The 25,435-nt window shown below is 35.1% G+C and overlaps 1 protein-coding gene and 1 long non-coding RNA gene across 46 annotated transcripts in view; one reads left to right on the top strand and one right to left on the bottom strand.

The window, feature by feature from the left end:
* Positions 1 to 134: 134 nt before the first annotated feature.
* LOC130046837 (uncharacterized) lies at positions 135 to 6,829 on the bottom strand. Its single transcript, XR_008795864.1, has 2 exons — positions 6,767 to 6,829; positions 135 to 1,987 (listed from the first exon to the last, which is right to left on the bottom strand). It is a non-coding gene; the product is annotated as an uncharacterized LOC130046837 (long non-coding RNA).
* The window catches only part of LOC125682941 (arf-GAP with GTPase, ANK repeat and PH domain-containing protein 1-like), a 50,414-nt gene continuing 31,788 nt past the window's right edge, over positions 6,810 to 25,435 (top strand). For 41 of the 45 annotated variants that reach the window (XM_056139914.1, XM_056139916.1, XM_048923574.2 and 38 more), the window contains exons 1-3: positions 6,810 to 7,180; positions 22,249 to 22,307; positions 22,709 to 22,796. In XM_056139914.1, coding sequence (XP_055995889.1) covers positions 7,003 to 7,180; positions 22,249 to 22,307; positions 22,709 to 22,796 — 325 coding nt within the window. In that variant the 5' untranslated portion in view covers positions 6,810 to 7,002. Of the gene's footprint in view, positions 7,181 to 16,131; positions 16,653 to 19,728; positions 21,352 to 22,248; positions 22,308 to 22,708; positions 22,797 to 25,435 lie in introns of those variants that run through there. The other 4 variants (XM_056139913.1, XM_048923552.2, XM_056139902.1 and 1 more) reach the window with 4 other exon arrangements.

Raw genomic sequence — 25,435 nt, 5'->3', positions numbered from 1 at the left:
CAAATATCTGTTACATACCAAATATATGTGTTACATACCAAATATCTGTGTAACACAAAAATATCTGCTAAACATCAACATGTTGGTGCTAAAGCCCAACCTTTGGGAGAGGATTCATACGACAGACAGTCTAATTAATTATTTAAAGTTTATTGTCAAAATTTTAAGAAAAAAATAAAACAATAGCACAGCTTAGCAAAAATATAAAAACTTAACATTTTCATTTGTTCTCTAGAATTGCACAGGATGGCTGATAAAATTCCCTGATGCAGGTTTTGATGATTATCAGTTTACATGTACAAATGCAGTCAAATATTCTTGTATTCATGTTGCATGGAAAAAATTCTTCCACTGCAAATCATTTAAATTTTTTCTTAACAATCATTGTTTCATGTCTGCAAAAAAATAAAATTCTAAAAACATTTCACAAATTATCACATACATAAATGTACCTTTCTTCAAATCAACTTGCATAATTTGTGTCGCACCCCTCATAACCTTGCAGACTTTCATTTACCAGTTACTGACATTATTACTTGTAAGTGACAGAGTTTGAAAATGTCAACATTTAATGAACACTGTACAAGCTTTTATAATACAATACCTAAAATATATTGCACTTTCAGAGAAATACAAAAATTCTAAAAATATCACTTTGCACAGGCAATATTATACAATGTGTGCCCTGAAAATTAAAGCTATTAATCTCCGTCATCATACTGAATCTTTCAGCAGTCTGATCGAGACCTTGTCATGGACTCCTTGCAAAAGAAGTTCCCCTTCATAAGTCAAAATCTTCTTCTTTTTCGCAGCACGAAGAGTTCCTACCAAGGCCTCAAAAATATTGGCACATCTTTCGTCTGCAAACAAGGTCCCAAAATCCACGCACACTGTTCCTTCTGCATCTAAAACAGAAAAGGATTGGCTGAAGTCTCGTCAGGGAGGATGTGAAATTGTAAACATCTGACTGAATTCTAATTCAGACACTCTGTTAAAGAGGTGCTTTAGTCTGCTATCATTCTGTATAAAATGGAGAATGATGTAAAGTTCAAAATCACTTAAATATGACTCACTTTCCTAATCACCAATAACTTTATAGTTTCAGTTTAACAGATTTCTGAGATCTATTATGTAATGTGGATTACTGTCAATGTACTTCTAAAGGATGATGAACTCAAATAATAATATTCCTAATCTTTATCTTAACAGCATGAGTTTCCTTGAATAATCGTTGTACCAGGAAAACACTAAGAATGTGTCACCAATACAAATTTACTTACACTTGATAAACATAAACAAAATTAAGATGTATATCGTGAAATCGCAGGGACCAGGTAGTTAGGTATTTGTAAAGGCATAAAGTTGCACTTCAAAAAAGAAATGATCAGCAGATGAATTCTTTCACTTAAGTTCTCATACTTCACATAAAACGAGATCACATGTATGGAGTATATTTTGACCAAGGAAATGAAATGGTGTGTTAATTTAAAGTAGATATTAAAAATCTATCTTGTAGTGTATCAAACATAGTGAACATTTTCAGGCAAACGAACCATTTAAAAATCATAACAGACCCATAAGACAATGTGATACTTATTAATGAAAAAACACAAGTGGGATTTATGCCCAGTTGTTGAATGGGACAAGTACCTTTCTATAACGACCTGACAACTACATCCGGAGCAAATCTTGAGTCTCTGCTTTCTTATTCCAGTCTGTTAATTATCAGGCTAACATTATTGATCTACTTTAGATAAGCCAGTGCATTTTGTACCTGACCCACAAGAATTTGACGTATATCTGTATATGATAATTGAGGGGACAAATCCTTGTGTCTGAAATCAATTCACTTACCGGGCGTGTCTGTATAATTGAGGGAACAAGTCCTTGTGTCTGACCTTAATTCACTTACCGGGCGAGCCGAGACGTTTGATTTCCTCTATGAGTAACTTGACTTCTTCTTGGACATTCATATCAGACAACGAAGCTGAAAATTAGAATTCAGATGTTAAAGTATGCAGTAAAATCTTAAATTGTTTCTATGCTACACAATCTAACTTTGGCTACACAAGCTGGAGGGAGAACGACTGAATAGATAAAGATGGGTCAACTGAAATGAATTCAGCATTGAACATCAGAACCTTGGCCCCTGTTTTGATTAATTAATTTGGCATTTGCTTTAATAAGATCATTTCCTTTTTAGCTCACCTGAGCTGAAAGCTCAAGTGAGTTATTCTAATCACTTTTGTCTGTCATTTGTCCGTCTGTCTGTCCATAAACTGTTCACATTTTTATCTTCTTCAGAACCACAGGGCCAATTTCAATCAAACTTGGTACAAAACCTCCATGGGTGAAGAGACCATGCCTCCTTCAAATGGGAGATAAATACAAAAATAGGGTGGAGTCATTTAAAAATCTTTTCAAGAACCACTGGCCAGAAAAGTTCAAATTCACATGAACGCTTTCTGACAGTGCAGATTCAAGTTAATTAAAATCATGGTCCCCAGGGGTAAGGTGAGGCCACAATAGGGGATCAAAGTTTTACAAGCAAATATATAGGGAAAATCTATAAAACTTTTCTCAAGAACCACCGGGCCAGAAAAGTTCAAAGCTTCCCGACGTAGTGCAGATTCAAGTTTTTATAATTGCGGACCCAATGGGTAGGGTGGGGCCATAATAGGGGATCAAACTTTTACATGCAAGTATAATGGGGAAATCTTAAAAAATCTTCTCTAAAACTAGTTGACTAGGCAAGAAAAGTGGAAATTTACATGAAAGCTTTCTGACAAATTAGATTCAAGTTTGTGCAAATCATGGACCCCAGGGGATAGGTTGGGGCCATAAAAGGGGAGCAAAGTGTTATATGCTGTTATATAGGATAAATCTATAAAAATATCTCTAGATTTAAACTAGGGCTTTCATATTTTGTATATACATTCTTTATGGAAAGACTTTTCATGTAATGCAATGGTTTGTGACCTTGACCTGAAAGTTTGACCTACTTTTAATAAATATTTGACCTATTAATATGTCTTGGTCTATTTATGGTATATATTTCATATCAGGTATGTATATTTCTTATGGCAAGCCCTTTCATTTCATATCTTAACCTTGAATTTGGAATTTGACCTACTTTTAAGAAAACATGTCCTATCAAATATATCTGGAACTATTTATGGTTGGGCTTCATATTTCGTAAAAAAATTCTCTATGGCAAGACCTTATTATCTTGTGAAGTTTGACCTGGTGACCTTGTAGCTGGACCTGCTTTTTAAATCTCTGACCTATTCATTATCTCCTAAACTATTGAAGGTAGATCTTTCATATTTTGTATATCAGATTTCTTAAGAGAAGACCTTTCATTTCATACTATGATGTTTGACCTTGTGATTTGACCTACTTTTAAGAAAATGTAACCTGTTAATTTAAAATATCTTTGGAACTATTCAAAGTAGAACTTTCATATTTCATATATAGATTATTTATGACAAGACTTTTTGATAAATTTGTATTTATTTTGATCTTGTGACCTTGACTCACTTTCTTAAAAACCTGACCTAATCAACATCTCCTGAACTATTTAGGGTAAAACTTTCATATATTGTGTATAGATTCTTTATGGTTAGACCCAATCTAATTAAAATTAGCTGTTTTGAACAGAGCTCCAGTTAATTTTTTACCACAAAGAGTATTTACCCCCTGATTTTCAAATCAATGGGTATTTTGCTTTTTCAGAAAAATCCAAAAGTGTATTTTGTTAATTTACTGATTATCGTTGCTCTTTTGCACAGAAGATGTCACCAGATAAACGATACTTCTTCCGTTAAACTTGAACTTAAAGTTTATACCAAACGGCCGCTCCAGCTATTTATGGGGAAAATCCTTTGTAGTTCTTTTTATTAAAACTATTTATTGTCATTTGGAATTTGATATTTATCATTGATGCATTAAATTTGAATATGTCAGACACTCAAGTCACATGATTATGATCCAATTTTGTATATCATTCGTCCACGATCAATAATACAAGGGTTTTTTCCCCCTGTGCTTTCGACCGCACACTAACTCTTTAAGAAAGAAAGTATAACAAGTAGGCCTATATAACAGTGTTTTGAGTTCACTCTTCCAATTTTTCAAAATTGTGATTGTCATCCAAATGTATTTCATAGCGCTAAATATCATGTATGATCAAGCCCTGGGCTAACCTCAATTGATATGAATAGATAATTCATATTTATATCATACTACATGTATCACAAATACGCGGACTAATAAGCATTACTTGGGAGTGTAAAGCGTATTTACATTAGCTAATGAGTAATTATACGCATGGTTTTCAACGTAAATGCGTATTTGGTAAAATTTAATGAGTATTTACGCTGATACGCACCTTATCTGGAGCTCTGTTTGAATCCGCTACCGGTAGCAGATTCAAAACAGCTAATTTTAATTAGATTGGGTTAGACTTTGTTATACTTTAGTGTTTGACTTTGTAACCTTGACCTTCAGATGTTTAACCTACTTTTAATAAAATTCAATATATCCTGAACTATTTTTAAAAGATAGAGCTTTCACATTTTGTATATGGATTTCTTATGGCATCATCATACCATGAGCTATCATCGTGAGACCTTGCCAGTTGGTCTTATCCAGAACAGCAAGAACATGTTAGTCACATTGGTGTTGAGGCATCTCTGCTATGTGAATTCTTTTCAGTTATGTTATAATCCTTTGGGGCAAGGTTGAGGTCACAAAAATAGGGTCAAAATTTTCATGGGAATACAGATTGATAAAAAAAATCCTTTAAAACTCACAACAGCAGGGTGACTCAGGTGAGCGATGTGGCCCATGTATGTGACTTTTTCACACATTGATTGATCAAGAATGAAAGTGTAAATAAATTGGAGTGATCAATAAATTAAATTAAAATGGAGATAGAAGTCAAATCTCATTTAGTGAGTAACCAGGTTTTTTCATCTTTAAATTACCAATTATAAGACATCACAACTGTGAATTATAGCTCGTTTATTAAATTTTCATACAAGTTTAAGGTTGTCCCACCTTGTGGCATTATTGTAGTTGCCTGCAGTGGATGAAAAAATAACAAATATCAAAGAACAGCTCAGAGAATTACAAAGGCCAACATAGGAAAATAAGATTTTTTCACTGCTAAATGGCAGGCAATTGGAGGTAACTTGTGGAGAAGTGTTAACACGTTTATGCATCATCCATAGAAAATAAAAAAAAAAGGTTTCTGACCTATATCCCCTATTTCTGAAAAGCATATAGGTCTAATAGGAATCACACAATTTTTTAAGCCTTTTTTTTATTTGCACAATATTAAATGTAGACCAATTGAATGTAAATAAATTTAATTAAAATTGCACAAAGTGATTGCAACTAGGCATGGGCAACAGGCATAGCCTATTTTAACCCTTTCAATACATCATGGATAAATATCAATATATTTTTGATATAATCACAGGCCTCTGAATTTCTATCAATAAGCCGTTATATGATTGATCAGGGTTCCAAATTACCGCTCGCCCACTCGCATTGGCGACTAAACTTTGCTTGTGGGCACCCAAAATTTCCGTTCTCATCGCACACTTGGCGACCGTAATTGTCCGATCAACATTTTTCTTTCCAACCGATCCGAGTCCTATTATAATTGAAGTTCAATTTCCGGTTGAGGTTTTGCCACTTGGCGAGACATTCCTGTGGTATCAAATCTTCCAAAATGTACTTAAACCAGAAGTTGAACAACGCTAGGGTTACTTCAAACGAAAAGAAAACGTCTGCTTTTACCAAAGTGGAAAGAAGGGGAGAATATGGTTCGATGAAGGCGAAAAGGGGATGACGTGATGTGTGTACAAAACATGACACGAAAGGTCCAATCGTTGTAACAGCTTGCCCAAGTTATAAACTTGACAGCATCGTAAAGCTGAGAAATTTTGAAATCACATAAAAAGTCGGAAGAAACGTGTGTTAAAGTCAGACGCCGCGAAGATAATAAAGTCCATGAACTCTGATATTTTTGCTAGGTTGACGGATTGAGAGTGGAAATGAGAGAGAGGTATTCGAAAGAATTACGGAGAAGGAAACAGAATTTAAATATTGATATTTTATTTTTTAAATAAATTGCAACGTGACCTGATATTTCTTTTTTCTTGTAAAGAAACAATGGTATTCAATTTCATGATATGTGTGGGCTACTGAAATTTCATGTGGGCTAACAGTATTTCTTATTCAGGGGCCCACTTGGCCCCTAAGGTATTCAGTCGGAGTTGGGACCCTGTTGATTAGAGTGATATATATACCCCCTCTGTGTATTTATATATAGAGGGGGTATATAACTATATATATCACTCTGGTCAATCATATAACGGCTTATTGATAGAAATTCAGAGGCCTGTGATATAATTAACTTGGTCAAGATGCCAAATTTATTTGATAACCTTGACTATATACACACTAAATCAAATCCAAAGCAAATGTAAATTACTCTATGCACTTTAGTGAAGAAAACTAATTTCACTTCGCATAAGTCAATTCTTATAAAATGTGAATTAGCAACTACATAATAAGCACTTGGCCTAGCACAAATTACGAATTAGATATGGTATGAAATATCTAAAAGTTAACAGGTGCCCTTCGGTCGATTACAGCCTCATTTCATGCTCATTCTGACTGTACGAGAGAAATGACATATTTAGGACTGATTCAGTTTTCGTCAAAACATTCTGTTTTCAAAAATATGACTCACATGGACAGAATTACAATCTTCTCAACAGGAAGGTGTAACACCCAGGAAGTGAACCGGATATGCAAAGAAATAACTTTGTACGCATGCTCTTCATTTCCCTGCAACGCATGCGCATTTATGCGAAAAGCCATTTTTGTGTATTCCTAAAACACATCTTTTAGTAAAACATAATTTTTCATCTTCAATCAAAGTCAACCATGAAAATAATCAAAACAAGATGATTCTGTCTGTATTACATGATGAATACTCGGACCCCGATGCAGCCGTACCTGAGTAATTCGCTAGCAATCCGACAGGAAATACAGAGGTTTGAGAGTGTTCATCCGTCTATTTATGCTATTTATGACCTGATTGATGCAATTCCGGATCATCTTATACAACAGCAGATTCGGGAGCACGTGGTCTGTATAGAGGGTAGGTCCCTTCAGTTATCTTATTTCCGTTTTGAGTGTGAGTTGATGACAATCATGTCGAACCCCCATCCCCTGCCTCAGCATCCCATCTCTCGATCACGCCACTGTGACGATGACAGCGCTACTTGATCTGTACTCGGACTGTAGTTCAGTAGTTGGAGTAGACTGACAATATGCACTTGTTTTATTAAAAGTGCACACATTTTGTCTTTTGTTTACACAGCTGATAGGATTCGTAGTATTTAAGTTCAGCCCTTAGTGCATGTCAACCTGACCCTCCGTAATCCGGAACATACATACACCAGATTAATTGTTTAAATTCCACTATTGCCTCTTTTAGTTTTGGTGATCTCAACATTTAATCTTAAATTCAAAATAAACAACATACTCTTATGCTTATTGAATGGGCGAAGTAGCTCATCTGGTAAATAAGAAATTTATTTCCAGTATTGCCTTCAAGGTCATTTCTGATAGCGAATATTCTAGTTGCTATTCCTGTTAGCAACAATATTATTTATTTGAATAAGTAAATTTCAATCCCAGGAGTCTATCAGTTGGGATTTTCCATACGTATCTGGGAATGGTGCCTATGCCCTCTGATTGAGGAATATGTGCCATTTTGGTTTGACAAACATTTGGAAATCCAAAATCCCCATATGTATTCATGCAAAGGAATGGTATAGAAAAGTAATGCTACATCCAGTAATTCATCCATTTGATTAGCCACATTGCAGAATACTACAAGTATACTCTAAACTAACTTGCATGCATCATCATCTAGTTTTTTAGTAGATTGTTTCAAAAAGACAGAATCACTAAAAGTGTCTTTATTGTAATTTATTTACAAATGGATTATAATACCATTGTTATTGCAAGATCACATATTAACCAGTAGAAGGCAATTTTTAATGCTTTTAAGTCTTTGAATTTCGAAGTGAAATTGCTCTCATGGATGCAAAACTTACTTCCTTCAACAACTTTTATCCAGCATATTTAGTTATCATTAAAGCAAATAAGATTTATTATATTTTGTTCCTGATATATTTACAGTGAAACCTTGTTATCTCAAACATGAAGGGGCCAAGAATTTTTTGTTGTTGAGATATCTGAGTGATTTTTGGTGTAGTACAATCCCAACCATAAGAGTAAATTTTCTAGTAACAAACTTTTTTGAGAATTTTAAGATTCTGTATGATTTTTTTTTTTGGGAGGGGGAGAGGAATTATACAAAATTGGGAATTGGGTCAAAATTCAGACCTACACCGGGCAGCGAGAAATCTTTGAGCAGATGGATTACCGATTAATCTATTCAGTGTATTCTACTGACAATAGTATTTAAAATGATTATATTGTTTTAGCATTATGGAATTGTGTATGCCAGTGTTGATCTGATGTATGAAAACCATTATGCTTTTTTGTTCACATCTTTGGAATTTTAGTGATAGTTGAAAATTTAGGTAATGTAAGCGTGAGATAAACAATACATTGGGTTTTGGAATTTCTATTATTTAACGCTTTTACAAAACACTGAGCTGTCGGTTGTGTATGAGGTAGAAAGGTACAGCCTGCATTTCTATGATGTTCCATATACAATCATTCATACGTCAGTTTGACTCTAAAAGCTCCCCTGTACTTGAGCATGTGTTGTTCTGCTTGAGGGTTTATCAGCATCTTCAGTTGTCAACTTACAAGAGTACATGAAACTGAGTGAAATCAACCTATGGATTAGCTCACATTGATAGAGTTGATAGCTTGCTGTTTGCCACACCTAATAATGACACTTAAGTATGTCTCTAAATGTAAAGGCACCTCCTATTATTGGCATATGTGCATTGATTATTTGGTGTTGTCAGCAAAAGGGTCTACATTGCATGAAGTCATGTCCGATTGGAAATTAATGATCAGAAAGTGTATTGTCAGCATGATATGAGTTGCCAATTGGTATAGGCTAATTTTGTGCTGAATATTATAATATGAATTATGTGTGTGCATGTAATATTTATTGTTGAAAGCTTTTTCTTTCATGATTTGTGTAAAAGTGTTATTTGTAAGTTGTTTGGAGTTTATGATTTGTGTAAATGTTATTTGTAAGTCGTTTCAGGTTTTTTGTTCTTTATGTCTCATGGATTTGTGAAATTAATTGTTAGTATGAGAACCAAAGTACGTTTAGCGTGTGTGTACACTTGATATAGACAGGTGATGTCTCATTCCATGGCTCTTTTCAACTTCCGAGAAACTTGTTCATTCCTCAAAATCTACTTTGCCTCCTTGAAATTCAAAAATTAAATTACGAGCATCAAATTGTTTTAGAATTATTCATTACAATAGGTTAGATAAAAGATAAGAATATATTTTGATAAAACTATATAAGACTAACACAGTGCCATATATACCTACATTCATAAGATCACCAGTCTTGAATTCTATAAAGAGGAATAAGTTAAAGGCTAAACGCCACATTTAGGGATAGTATAATAGCTCATTTTGTTGATTTTATTCTCACCCTTAATCATCTTATTCCTTTCTGATTTATTATGATGTTCAAAAGTTGAAATATATTACCCCGCCCTATTTAACTCTTGCACTTTTCCCCTCTGTATTGACTTACTTGAGAAATCATAGGAATAAGTTATATTCAATATGGTAAATTGAATTGTATTCACTTTACTTATAAAAACTTAAATTTGTCAATCATGTTCATCGTTTTTGAAAAAAAAAAATTGTTTTTGTTGCGAGTGTTATGAAAGCATGAGTAAAAATTTTTAATATTCTGCTTAGTAACAAGACAATTAGGAATTTCACAGGAGGGAGGAAAATAGATGTAATATTTCAAGACGTGTGGGGTAATTTTGTGTAGATCCTGTGGAGATTCCCCGTTTTCTCCCACAGTAAACCATCCACTTGTCCAATACACCTGGTGAATGATGTATTCATTAATGATCAAAGCTCTGCCATTATCAGCAGATTCCTGCTGACAGTGTAGGGATAACCTTGAGTATTGTGGAGAAGAACGGAGCATGATATAGAGCTATATGATATTCTCTGTTCAGATTTTTAATCTGTGGTAAACATGATGTGTGAAGTAAGAATTATCGGCCAATTTTTTTTTTAAAGCAATTTGCCAAGTTTTCAAACAAAAAATAAATGTAAACAGAGAAAGCTCATTACACAGGGTTTTGAGGGGAGATGGAGAGAGACATCTTCTGTTGTGTATAGAGAGAGAGAGCTTTAACCTCAAGCCTTAGGAGCACACTGAGAGAACTGAATAGAAGACGTATATCTCCTCTGGGCTGTATAAAACGGTCAATCTGTCTACCCTATGCAGTGTGACCTCCCCTGACCTCAGGGTGTGGAAATGTGTAACAACACATGTGGAGGTCATCACCACAAGCTGGAGGTCATCACCACAAGCTGGAGGTCATCACCACAAGCTGATTGTTGTGATGGACAGTCGTTGTTGACCCTTGGAGATTCAGTGGAAATGGATACCGAACTTGTACAGGATTAGTACTGAGGCCTCGGAGGGTCCCAAGGGGGTGTGATTTATTATAAATCATTGCAATGATCCACTACTGTTCAAATTTATGTTAATGTGGTACAGTTCAAAACAAGTCCACCTATTACTGTTTTTAAATCATGGAGAATTGGACTCTTGGTTTGATGTCAACATGCTGATAGAAAAAAATGTGTTCACCATATACATCAGCTGATTTTTCTTTACTGTCTCAGGTAAAATTAGGGCAAACGCATTCCACAATAATTTATGTTTGTCTAAAGGCAGAGGAATTAAGTGATATTGATTGTCAAGGAACCGTCTCAGCTGTTATAAATATTCTACTTGTTCTCCTCTGCCAGCTGTCTGCTCTGTCGACTTTTAGACTCTATCTCTAAAATCAGTGGAAGTGTAGAAATCAAAAGAGAGTGAAAGTTGCTGACATTGATGTTGCTTGCCAATATTTTTAGAAACATTTTTATTAGAACATACATAAAATCAATTGTCTTGACTTATTTCCGACCTTCACAGACACATGTAACATGTCCGTCTGTTTATAATGTCTGTCGCACTGAATGGTCCTAAACTACAGACCACAATGAAGACCCGAGTCAAACACTCCCAATGGTAATATAAAGGATTCTACAGATATTAATTTGGACTGTGATGAAACACAGAATTGATCTAAAACACTCACAAATTGCATTGGTAGAGTTTGTGAAATATGTATTGAAAAAAACCTTTTTTATTCGAACTTAATCTTGTTAAATGATTCAGCCATTCATATAGCAGGGCTTGTTCACCATGTTTATTTAGTGCTTAAAGGTCACTATGAAACTTGTGTATTTGGAGTCTGCAATATATGTGGCCTGGGGAGTAATGAACTTGTGGTCAATTATCCTGTTGATGTTGAATTATCCTTGTTGATATGAAATTGTTCTGTTGAAATGAAGACATTTTGTTTGGGGATATAAAATTATTTTGTATTGATGAAGTTTGTATTGCCCCAGGCATATTGTGAGGGCAGCGATTCTGTAAATTAACTAGGTCATTTCTCTCAAATTTTAACAGCTTGTACAAGAGTAATGATCTCACCCAAAGTGATTGATGTTTTTAGAGAAAAGTTTGATCCACACAGTGAAATTTATATTACAACATGCAGAACATTTCATGTGGTTCTGTAATGACCTTGACAGTGATGAAGTAGAATGACTGGTGTTTGAATAAAGCTGCAGATGTTTGATATGAGAGTTATTCCCCTTTGACCACATTAGGCTGGCTATGCTATATCAACATAGTATACTTTATAATTTATATATATTATATATAATGTGATAGGCAGACAGGTATAACCAATCAAATTATGTTTTATTCAAATTATGTGTTTAATATTGAGACAATATTTACTAAGAATACTTTTTCCTGAAAAAAAAGTTTCCAAAAATTGATCTGAGTCATAGTTGAAGGGATAAAAATGGTAAAGTTTCCTGGTTCTTTATTTAATTTAGTAAATCAGGAAAATTTTATTCCTGCCAGTCTTTATTTAGGCATCGGAAGGAAAATAAGATTTTGGGGGCCCTATATCTGGAAAGTAAGACACATGTATCATGCTGTTTTTTACTGGGCAAGTCCCTGTGTGACACAGCTGTTGTGGCAGGTGCAGATGTACTACATACTAATCAGTTTGAATTTCGTATCACTAGGCTTACTATTGACTTACGTTTTCTGATTAACATGATGCAGGGGTCGGTTTGACTTTGATTCTCAATTCCGGCGCAGTGTCAAACCTAAGATGTTTAACATAGGTAGTGAGTTTTCCCTTGCCAAGCATTATAAGTGTATTATAAGTGAAAGTCATGGGGCTTTCAGATGTGACATTATATTTACATTTCCAATGTTTTTGTTGTTGTTTTTTTTTTCCCCTTTGATATTGTTTCCAATGGTAATGATGGCCATTTCCTCTTGAAATGTGACATAGTTGTGAACAATGAGCATATGAAACTTGATAGGTTTAATACATCTATTTCAATGATTTGGAATTCTGACAGATATGAAATTAGATGTAAGTTTAAGAAATAAATTTCATTTTTGTGTAACACACTTCACGAAGTATGCTGGCGTAAATCATCACAGTTCATATGCTCAAGTATTTTCAAAAATGAATTTTATTTCTTGGTAATATTTGATATAATTGAATAGCACACTTATCCATTATTGTGTTACTCAATACATTTATTGAGAACACTTGAGATTATCATATTACTGTGAATTTACAGTAAGTGTGAACGACTCTGACCTTCTCAAGTTCATTCGCGGTCCCGGATAGTTGATTTCAAAACAAATCTGTCAATGATGACGCATCAAGGAAAGAACAATCACTGCGATTGGACCAATATTTGAAGGGGTGGGAATAAAAATAATTTTAGATGGGCACACGTGTCTTTACACTAGCGTGTCATTACATAATCTTTTAGCACGATGGAAGAGACTCTGCGAAAAGGGAAAACCAATACCAACTAAAACAATGATGTTGATTTTAAACTTACATGCCGAGGGTTTATTTTATGGTAAAATCAGTAAGAAATTAGGTGTCGCAAAGGCCATGTTATAAAATTGTCAATCATGGGAACTCTTACACCAAAAGTGTCGCCAACGAAGCTCACACCGGATGTACTTCTGTTTATCGAGTATGAAATTAAAAAGAAATCGAGTGTATATAATAGAGAAATCAGACAAAATTTATTAAGAAGAAATATTTGTACCCCTGACAATGTACCATCGGTGTCTTTAATTTGTAGAGCTGCGAGAAATTTTTTGGGGAATGACTTTCAAGAAACTGCAAACAAAATCCAAGAGAAGCATATTTCGTCTAGACACAGGGGCTCGTCACGAAATTTTTGTCTTTTTAAAAATTGACATCGTCTATTCTATATTTACAAATAAATGTAAATATAGAAGAGAGAGGGTCAATTCATGGTGAGCCCCTGTGGTCTGAACACGAATGAAGTGTTGAAAACTTCTTTGCTACCAGGGCCGTAAATTAACCTTCAATTTGGAGGAGGCAGGAAATTAGGCGGGGGCCTGGGGGGCCCCCAGACGCTGAGCACATTTTGTGCACACTGAACACGTTTCATGCAAAATCCTTGATTCTAGGGCCTTCTAAGATGTTACTTGACTAACTCATTCTAAAAGAAAGATTTGGAATGCTTTTTAAGGGAGGTATCATGTTCTTAGTTATTGGAAACAACATAAATTCTAATGAACTTTAAGTTTTAATTTTTTTTGGCTCAAAAGTTGGAGGAGGCAGCTGCCTCCTCCGCCTCCATGTAATTTACGGCCCTGGCTACTGATTTTATTGCAATTTAGGCCGAGTCAGTTATATATATATATATATATGTATATGTATTTGACGAAGCGAGTGTTGTTCGTACAACGGGTAATCGCAATCATGGACATGCAGTTAGGGATGGACTAGCGATATAGGTTCAAAGGTACGCCAGTAACGCAACATTAACAATCAACCTTTACTGTGGTTTATTAGGACGTTATAGAAGGCGCGTCTAATGCTAACGAAATGCTGAATTTCTTTAATAATGTGTTACAGGAGAGGGATGGTTTGGGGAATTTAGTTTTTACTAGAATTCACAGAACTTGCAGTTGTTCATTCAATTAACAGTATCTAGCGATGGTTACTTCCGAATTTCTTACGAAAATGTGGGTATATATAACAGTAAAAGACATCAAAGCATCCAATTGCCGTGTGTTGAAAATAAATGTTTTCTCCAAGTAGAATATTTATTGATCTTATTACTTAATCTGACAAATTATTTTAGGGTCGAGATCAAATGTTCAATGTTTGAGAAAACTGAGTTTGCATAGTTCTCACAAAGGCGCCCCCCCCCCCCCCCCCCCCCCAATACAAAACTAAATATGAAGTATGTTGAAACTAATCGATTAACAAGTAAAACAAATGAAAGTGTACATTGAAACTATTAAATGTTTATTAAAATGTATTATTATGTGGTTTTAAAGTCAGTTGTCTTTTTTTCCCACTAAAGTGTAATCGATGTTGGATGACAGAAACTTGTGAGTTTTTACCCCCTTTTCCCCCTAACTATTTGAATTTAAAAAAAAATTCCGACATCGATCTTTTGATCTCGCCCTTATCCAATGCTTTGTAAGATTTCGAAAATATCCTCTGAGAGATTTTTTTAAAAATAATGATATGGAAACTGCGAATGTGAAAGAGACAACAAAACAAAAGCATTGTTCTTAAATTGACAAAATCGCCTATAGAAACATGTACTGAAATTTCTGATCACTTAAAACTGACAAGTATCTACAGGAATTTAAGGGAGTAACCTTTCAAATTTTTATTGGGATATAGAGGCAACTGCGAATCCTGCCTTTTCCCGCAGTATTTTCGATCCCGTCTTCTTTTTTTCAATATTCAACACTATTTGAATTCTGGAATATTGCTATCCTGCCCTTTCTTTACATATCGTAGCCCGCCTTTTTCACCCTGTATCCCGCCTTGTTATTTCAAATTCCCCTCCTATACCTATTGATACTGCGATGGATTATATTAGTATGGCACGTTTATTCCTGTTTAAAAGATAAAATTTATAAGGTCTATCTGATAAGTTATATCTTCTAAAGTTTACGAGATATCTTGTATCTTTTATAAGACATCTTTTTTTTCTCTTTATAAGATATCCCATTACTTTTATACATGTAGATATCTAGTATATATAAGATAAACTTTACAAGACATTTTATTAATGTAATCTCAAATCCCCGTTGTCAAATCAAAACCGATATTGAATCTCACGCTATGTACGGTGCAACTTGCATTGAAATCAAATAGTGAAACTTGCACTTGTTAACCATGAGATAATATAATGCCAAATACTTGGGAACGCCTACCTATAATTTAACTGACCAATCAAAAGTGCTCTTTAAAATCACTCAGGGACTTTCCAATGAACTATCTGGAGCACGTCATGTACTTGCGGATATGTGTCGTTCACACTTACTGTAAATCCACAGTAAGATTTTTCTCTTACAAATCAGCATCCATCTGTAGTCTTTGATATATTTTGCTTATAAACTGGTACCCATCAGCAATCTGCAGTCATGATATCAGATATTTTGCCTATAGACTGGTACCCATCAGCAATCAGCATTCTTGATATCAGATACTTTGCCTTTTTTTTAAAAATTGGTACCCATTAGCAGTCTTGTTATTAGATATTTCCCTTATAAACTAGCGTCTTTCTGCAGTCTTGTTATAAGATATTCCCCTTGTGTACTAGCTGGTACCCATCTGTAGTCTTGATATCAGATATTTCCCTTATAAACTGGTGCCCATCTGCAATCTTGATATCAGATATTTCCCGTATAAACTGGTGCCCATCTATAGTCTTGATATCAGATACTTCCCTTACAAGGACCACATTTCCTTCTTTAGATGATAGCAGTAGTAGGACTCTAATATTACACCACTGTTATACAGATTAGATTTTTTGGGGGGGAAACCCAAGAGCTAAGGCTTAAAATCAATACCTGGAAATACACGACACTGATACAAATTTACTGTGGCACTGTACATTACAAGCGGCATCCATGATTATAGTCTAAATCAGCCGTTTGTAAATGTTCTATCTTGTAATGTAATCAAGTGTGGATCCAGACCTTGTAGAAAACCTGGACCAGATGATGGTGATTTTTACAGATGGAGATTTTTGTGTATCAGATGATATGGCAGTGTTAATTCGTTATTGAAGTGGTGATTTACTTTGGTCAGTTACTGTCAGCATACCTGGGATTTTTGAGAATCTGAAGATGGGAATTCGATGTTTCTGGTCCAGTGTAGCTATAGTTAGGAAGTAATAAATGCACCGGAAGTTTAGAGATTATCATTTTAGTATGATACTGGGAAAGATTTGTGGAATGTACATGAGAGTCATAGTGGAATCAGGTGAGAAATAAACGAGCTCAACAGGTGTAAATATGATCTTCATCACTCACATTTCAGTGTGAAATATATTATGCAATCATGTCAAATTGAGTTTAATTCTATAGATTGTCTTTGTTAAGGTGAAGTCGCCAAGTGAATTGTATAATGTGGTATCAGTTTTAGGAATTAGCGACTCAGTTGTGTTAATAGATCTATAGTATATACTTACAGAACATCATTATTATAGATAAGGCTCTATTTGCTCCATAGAACTTATAGTCATGCTTTTGTTTATAGATTCGATCTACTTTGATGCAACTCAGTTGTCATTTTCAGTTTAACCAAAATGACCTTCATTCAATAATATGACATCATTTCTTTATTTATTATAAGGGGTGGGTGAAACAATGTGTCGCAATGCAGTTAAATTGCTATTCAGGGTCTTCGATTCGATGTTTGATTTGTTGGGAATCAATTTTTATTTGATTAGGTTCAAAATATATAATACAAATTTCCTTTCAATTCGAGTTCAATGTTTTGTCAATTCAGGTTCAGTTAACATGATTTCAAAATGTTTACATTTCTAATGGTTTGGCCTTTGATATCTCGTATAAATTGTAATGATAGCCATTTCCTCATGAATGTGATGCAGATGTGAACAATGTTTGTATTTATCTTAATAGATCTGTATAGTATGTTTATTTCAGTGGCTGAAAATTCCAACAGAAATTAGAATAGAATGTAAGAATATTTTTCAAAAAAAAAATGTATTTCATGATTTTTTGAAAATATATGAGGGTATGAATGCAACACTTCAGGTCTGCGTACTAATGCGAAGTATGGGTTGCAGTTTATGTCCTTGTATTTCATAAAATGAAAATTTATTTATTAATGAAGTGGATGTGAAACAGTCAGTAAATTGTAGGTAGTTTTTGAAAAATGCTTCCTCATATCTCCTGTTTGGGAATGCTGGTTTTAAATAAGGTGCTACAACTTGGGCCACATGCATGTTGCATGCACCCCAAATGACTGTCACAAGATTAGAGATAAGCTACCAGACATGCCATGTTTAATGAAATAAAGTAAAATTTAGCGTTTCTTTGAAGCTTTACTATTTGGTTTTAACAATTACAAAGAAATCATTTCATAGCATAATTCAGCAAAACTCTTAATTATTAACTGATTTTGTGTAAACCTCATTACAATATTGTCACATCTTCAAATAATCGTGTTATCAGTCATATTTCTGTATAACGTTTCTTATGTTTGACCTTTGTATCGGGGAGAGGGCCTACATAGGCTATGCCTGTTGCCCAGTCCTTATGAGTTTATCAATAAAATGTTAAAAAGTTGAGATTGGTTTTACAGGAGAATAAAAGCTATATATCCTACATTGTACATAAAACATGTATGCTTCCTAGATTTACCTCCCTTTCTCTTACTTTGGTATAGAATAATTGACATTGTCGTGAGTATTGACTAATGAGATGATTGAAAACCAGAATTTGTGTATATGGGGTACAGGTATTGCAATAAATTAGTACATGTCATCAGCTTCAATAATGGCACCTTGCCTTTTTTTGTTGTTTGTTCTGACTTTTATCTTATGCTGCATTTTGATCTAAAAGTAAGTTTTAGATGTATAATGATATTTTGATATTCACCTCTGAAGGCCTTCCCATCCCTCCAACACAAAAGCCACTCTGACACAATAATGCTGCAGCATACAAGTTAATTGCCATATTTTAATTGCACAAAGGGAAACTTGATGCATGTATCATTCGTTTGATATTTGTTCAGTGTTCAAAAAACAAGTAACATGGCACTTCTAAAGTCCTTCTGCCATCCTGTTCAGTTGATATGACACTGCAGTGGTAATTGGTTTGTTTGATGTTCGTCTGTCATGAGTCTAATTAGCTACCCCTGGCAGGCCTTAATGCAGCTTTGATCTTAGGTGTCCTCAGACTGCCATGCTACCAGCATCCTATAGTTAATCAGTAAATGGATTGAATATCGATCTGTTTTGTGAATTAATACCTGAATTATTCAACACACATTCATGATGGGGGAGTTTGTATTATTACTTCATGAAATGTATGTGTATATTTGAATTCTATTATTATTTAATGGCTGGCTGATTGAAGTTTTATTAGGGTATTTTTATGATATATTCCCAGGTGTTTTAAAATCGTGAATCAGATACGGAGAACGGAAAATTTGTTGTTAATCATACATGAACAAGATTGATCTCAGATTAGTTGATAAAATATATTTTTTGGAGGTGAACCAGGAACCGATGTTTTCTCAAGTTTGAATAATTTGATTCCAAGTGAACACAGGGTCTAGATTTGGGTCATTTGTGTTATTTTTGGAAATGAATAAGGTCATAAAAATAGAAGAGAAAATAAATCTTTTAGTTGTGTGAATTATTTAGTTGAAAACAAGTGTTTCATAAGAAAGAAAAGCGAAGCAAGCTAAAATTTTCTTCTTTCTTTGAAACTGAAATTTGACTTTATTCCAGAATCTTAATCATCTTAAAGTGTAGTTCTGTCTTCTGTGTATGAAGAAAACAGCAGAGGGATGCGATTGTTGTTACAATCTAATTAGTGGTTGGAAGCAGTGGTCCTCATTTTAACAATAGAGTTTAAACATGTAAAGCAACACTGATTAGATGAGAAATCATGGGGAATAAAGCAATTTGAAAGAGGTTTTCGTAGGGAATGGCAGGACTTGATCCGTAGCTGGAATTCTGTACAGCTTGTAAGACTAAGATTCAAATTCTAAGGAAACAGTTTGATTTGATTCTGAGTTAGAATTCTGTAGAGGAATTAGGAAAGGAAACATTCTGATTTGATTCTTTTGGAGACAGGACTAAGATTCAGATTTTCAAGAAACACTTGGATTTGATCTAGAGGGCTAAATTTCAAGTTCACTCTTTTCTACAGGTTTCTGAAATTTGAATACCAATCAAAGAGAGACTGCTGCCTTTTATCTAAAGTTATCAGTGATCATTACAATTAAAAGTGCAGAGTAGCCGGTGATGTTAGGGAATGTAAGTTTTCTAGGGAATCCCTGCAAGTGAAGGGGGAGAATGAAAGACTTAGAATCCTGGTAGTGATTGGTTGTGAGGCTTCGCTTGTATCTAATGTCAATAAAAACAGATTAGATGTTGTAAAAATAGAGGAGGGTCTTAAAATATGCTACCAGAGTTCCTTTCCAAGTAATTGATTGACTAGTGAGTTATATGTGGTAAAAAGTGCTAAGTATTGACGAGCGATGAGGGAGACTGTGTTCAGCTGAAATTACTGCTTGTCATCTGAATGCAAGTTTTTGAGGGATATTTTTTGTTGAGTTTTTATTTTATTTTTTTCTTCTTTATCTTGACCTATGGATTTTAAGTGTGTATCGTGCACCAAACAGATTTACGATGAAAGAGCAAAGTGGAATCCCATTGAGTGCAGTGGATCCATGCAGATCTAAAGCGTTAAAGAACAATGAATGCAATTTAATGAATCTTTAATGGAGGTGTACAACAACCTGTGGGAAAACCATTGATTTTATTATTTTTATTTTATTCGATTGAGATTAGCAGTGCTGAAATTTTTCATGTGACTGGTCTGGTGCAGTGCGCTCCGTTAATTTTCGCGTGACTTAGTTGCTCCCTGGTGCGGTGTCCTCCGTTAATTTTAGGTGTGACTAAGTGGCTCCCTGGTGCGGTGTACTCCGTTAATTTTTGGTGTGACTGAGTGGCTCCCTGGTGTTGTGTCCTCCGTTAATTTTTGGTGTGACTGAGTGGCTCCCTGGTGTTGTGTCCTCCGTTAATTTTTCGTGTGACTGTGTGGCTCCCTGGTGCGGTGCTCTCCGTTAATTTTTCGTGTGACTGTGTGGCTCCCTGGTTTGGTGTCCTCAGTTTACCTGGTGAGGTGAGTCACCATCGTCTCTGATTATTGATTGACTTGGGAACACCGTTATCTTGTGACAGAGGACAATATCAGTTTCATCTCTGAACCTTGTCTCCATGTGTGTTCACATATTGATTCATCTTCTGAAATTCGATGGTTGATCAGTGAAATCTAAAGAATTTACTAGGCTTCCAGTTCAATATACCCGTGCATGACTGAAGCAGTAATAGAGAGATGTAAAGTTTGGATTAATTTAGAGAGTCTTGGGCAAGTGTTTTTGGCTGAGTTATTGTGAATTTTTTTTCTGGCCTGAATTTCACATTCCTTGATTGGATAGTCCTAAGATGCATGGAATTTAATCAAGTCTTGATTGCTTGGCTGGGAGGATTTTGTGGTAATATCAGAAACATGACAGACAGAAACTTTCTAAGCTGTCACTTTAATTAACTATGAATAGGAATCGGATTTCTGAGGAAATTCTCTGAATTAAGTCATTTGAATTGTTATATGTTGCAGAAGAAAGGTTTTAAGATTCACGTGTTTTGATGTCAGTGACTATGGACTAATGTGTGACGAGATCTTACATTCTCTGCTGTTTGTGACGAGATCATACATTCTCCCCTGTCCTGATGAGGACTCTGTGATGTGCAGTGTAAGTTTGTTGAGGAGTTATGGCCCCTGTGTTTGAGGGAACTATTCGTAGCCCTGTGTTATGATAAACACATTAAAACGGCTGTCTCTGCCGTACAGGAGAACAAAAACCGACACCTCTATAATTCCCAAGCGGCGATCGTGCGAGCCTGTAGCTGCGTCACCTTGTAAGTGGTCATCAATTTTTGGTTTTTTTGTGTGGGTTATTATCGGATGTTACGGATATTTCTGTATTTGATTTGTAGACGATACACCCACAGAAAGACGTTTATCAGATCTGAACTTTATGAGATGCTCCACACAGCTTCATTCATTGATATGATGGAGTGTTACACTCAGGACTGTTCATTTCCAGACTCTGTAGTTTGTCTGGGGATTTAGGAGTAGGAGAGACAGAGAATTAGATAAACAAGATAACCCGTTCTACGTGTAGTGGATAGACTTAGGACTGGGGCAGGACTTCAAAAAATACATGTTGAGAAAGATTTTTATGGGATAAGTTGTATTCCTCCCCCCACTGCCTCCTCCCTGTTGGATAACTTGTATTTCTCCCCCCACCTCTTTGGATTCCTCCACACCCCCACCCACACCCCTATGGGAGAACTTGTATTGCTATCCCCACCCCCTGTGGGAGAACTTGTATTCTCTCTCCCCACCCTCTCCAAATTGTTTTGTAAACATCTATCATAATATACAATGACAGAACACGTTACTGGGCACAATATCCCATAAAGTTGATGAGCAGATCATTGTATGCTGGGTAGTCATTGATTAGAGAATATTACATCACATTTGATTTCTAGATTATGTACATATTTACATGTAACCCAGGGATCAGATTATACAGTGACATGATAGAAATGTAGATTGATGTGTACAGAATATGCTGATAGTGTAAATCATTAGATTTATCCATGACCTGATGCCAGTGATCATCTGGTATACATCACGCATTAATTAGTCAATATTTAGGGGGATTGTCCCATCGTTTGATGACCAGCAGAACAGACTTGTGGTCTGTATTGATGACAGGGATAATGGTGTAATATTGTCTTTGATTTCAGACTCCTTTGTCAACAGTCAGGAATGGACTCTCAGTCGATCCGTTCCAGACCTCAAACTGGTGGGTATACATGAATCCAGTAGAACTGATGGCATTTACCATCTTCCAGTTCTTGTCATACACTAGTTTGAAAATTCTCAAACAGAATTAGGCAAAGTATACATCAATGCAGATGATTGAATTCCGACAGCGAATCAATATTGTTGCTCTATTTTGTAGGAGTTAGTTTTAGCCATTATAGAGAAACTCCTATTATATCATTTAAGAGAGAAAACAGCATGCATATTATTATTATTATTAGATGTGTATGGAGAAAATTACTGCTACATACACACAATAAAACTTAAAATGTTACTTTTGTTGAGAATTCTATTAAATACAGACAATAATGCTTAAGACATTAATTTTGTAAGGAATTCTGTTACATACACACAATAATTCTTGAAATGTTAATTTTGTAGGGAATTCTGGGAAGTGTTCACAGTGGAAAGTCGGCTCTGGTTCATCGATACCTGACCGGTTCCTACATGCAGGAGGAGTCACCAGAGGGTAGGTTTATATATGTGTGTAACATAATGGTTTATCCATGATGTGTAAAGTTGTATTAGTATAGACCGGTCACCAGATGCCAGGTTTATATCGCACACTGGTTTATCATACCACATGTGTCTTATTTCTGTGAACCAGGTTTATATCGCACACTGGTTTATCATACCACATGTGTCTTATTTCTGTGAACCGGGTTTATATCGCACATTGGTTTATCATACCACATGTGTCTTATTTCTGTGAACCAGGTTTATATCGCACACTGGTTTATCATACCACATGTGTCTTATTTCTGTGAACCGGGTTTATATCGCACACTGGTTTATCATACCACATGTGTCTTATTTCTGTGAACCAGGTTTATATTGCACACTGGTTTATCATACCACATGTGTCTTATTTCTGTGAACCAGGTTTATATCGCACACTGGTTTATCATACCACATGTGTCTTATTTCTGTGAACCAGATGCCAGGTTTTTATCACACTGGTTTACATACTGTCATGTAAGCATGGTACTTAAATGAAATGTATGTCATTTAGAACTAGAAATTCTAGTAGTACTAGTTTTAAAAATAAATTTAATGTGGTACATTACATTAGTATTGGATGTCTCATAGGGAATGAAAAATTAACTAGAGGGAAGGTCTCACAATAACACAGGATTATTGAACCTGAGAATGGAGGACTGGCCATTCCAATAACAAATATTATGTCATCCAAAATGAGCTGCAATTCTATCGTGAAGTTGTCGTCAATTGCTTTGAACTTGCAAACGGGCTTGATCAACATTGATCCGAGATGTCTTTAACAGGAAATTGAATGCAATGAATGTTTCCATAAACAAGCACAGAAATATAACAGTCAATTATAAAAACAATGAAAAATGTGAGTTAATGGTTTGAAAAATGAAACCAAACACAGATAGAACAGCGTGTTTGGTTGGATGGAATGTTAGGGTGGTTGAGGATTGGATCAATCAGAGATTAATTGTGGACAGCCAGAATTAGGGTACCCCAGACGATTTAATTCTCTGACTTTTATGTGGAGTTTTTGTTGAGGTGTTCTGGAGGCACATTCACAGCCATAGTTATTTTCCCTTGGTCATATAGTTTGATCCAAGTTAAAAAGATATGGTTTCAACTGGTCATCAGGAAGATTTATATTTAGAGATACTGACCTTTTTTTTTTTAAGATGTCACTTGAATGTCTCCCCCCCCCCCCCCCCCCCCCAAATGATTCATATCAATTAAAGGACAGAGTCTGTATGATTTCAAACAACAGATTACAAAGAAATAGGTGTACTGTATATAATAGGTGTACTGTGTGTGTATGTATATACAATGTATATGTATATATATATGCGAGAATGTAAGATTAAATTGAGAAATATATATATACATAGGTGTCTAAACATAGGTGTACTGTGTACAGTGTTAGTATGCAGCATTTTTCCTTATACAAGTGTTACTGATGTATGGTACCATTCCCAATGCCAAATACTGTTGTTTTTCCCCAATTTGGAGACTAAAAAATACCCAGTAACAAACTGCTGTCTTCGTAATTATTCGAGGCTTGTAATATACTTTGTTTGAAATGGTGTATGAGTTAACTGATTTCTTCACGTCCTCTAAAATAGAAAATAAAAGTCGATAAAGTGATGCTTGTTTGTGAAATTATAAACAATGAATACTAGTTTATTCTTTATAGTGTGGTTTATTCAATGTTCATTTTAAACCAGAAACTGCTGGTGTGTCAAAACATGGGTGTACAGGCTTGGACTTCTCAAAAATAAATCTCAAACTTATCGCAATTCACCTTTGAATTAGAACGCTTTACCCGATATAGTATTGCGTTGTGTGACGACACAATTGAATGAGACGATTGAACAATTTGAATGACATGTTTGATGTAATACAACAAGAGTTTTCATTGGCCGATTACAGCCCGCCCACTTTCTCGAGCGGATTCAGTGTAGCTGGAGAACTGTACATAGCTCTCTGAAAAGATTCACCTCTTATAAAAACCTTCGATTTACGGGCCACAAAAAGCTGCGGACGGTTGAGGCCTGAAATCGGTGTATTCTTGTGTTGCTGTCTCATAAACTCAATATAAAAAAAATCTTAACATATTTTCCTACTATATACTTGCGTCCAAACATACCTTCAAATATTCATTAAAGCCACACACCACCCGAAAACTTGCAGCTTCAAATGATTTCGTTTGTTGACGTAGCCATGTTAGGTAGCCGGTCAATTCGAACTCTTGCTATTGGTATCTATTCATAAAATCGGTTGTAAGTTATGTATTCGCTCTTCATTTATTATCAACACGAATAATTAATAGAAATTAAAACTTTTTGTACCAGTTTTTGTAATTAGGTAAAATAAGCTCTAGATGAACGAAAATGCTACATAAGCCCGTTAGATGGAGATCGGCCGGCGCGGCTGCTCATGACTAATGAAATCCGCACTGCCGTGAGTTTAGCTTTTTGAATAATTATCATTTAATAGGACTGGGGTGGTATATTGTTTAAACAATTTAGCTAAAATATTTGTGGGGTATTAGTACACATCTAGACGCTATTGTGCCAATATGGAAATGAACCGGGATTCGAATTGACTGGCTACCTAACATGG

Source organism: Ostrea edulis, chromosome 6, assembly GCF_947568905.1.
Source record: "Ostrea edulis chromosome 6, xbOstEdul1.1, whole genome shotgun sequence".
In the NCBI taxonomy this organism is placed as follows: domain Eukaryota; kingdom Metazoa; phylum Mollusca; class Bivalvia; order Ostreida; family Ostreidae; genus Ostrea; species Ostrea edulis.
Note: the sequence above shows the minus strand (reverse complement) of the source record. Positions and strands in the feature narration are given on the sequence as shown.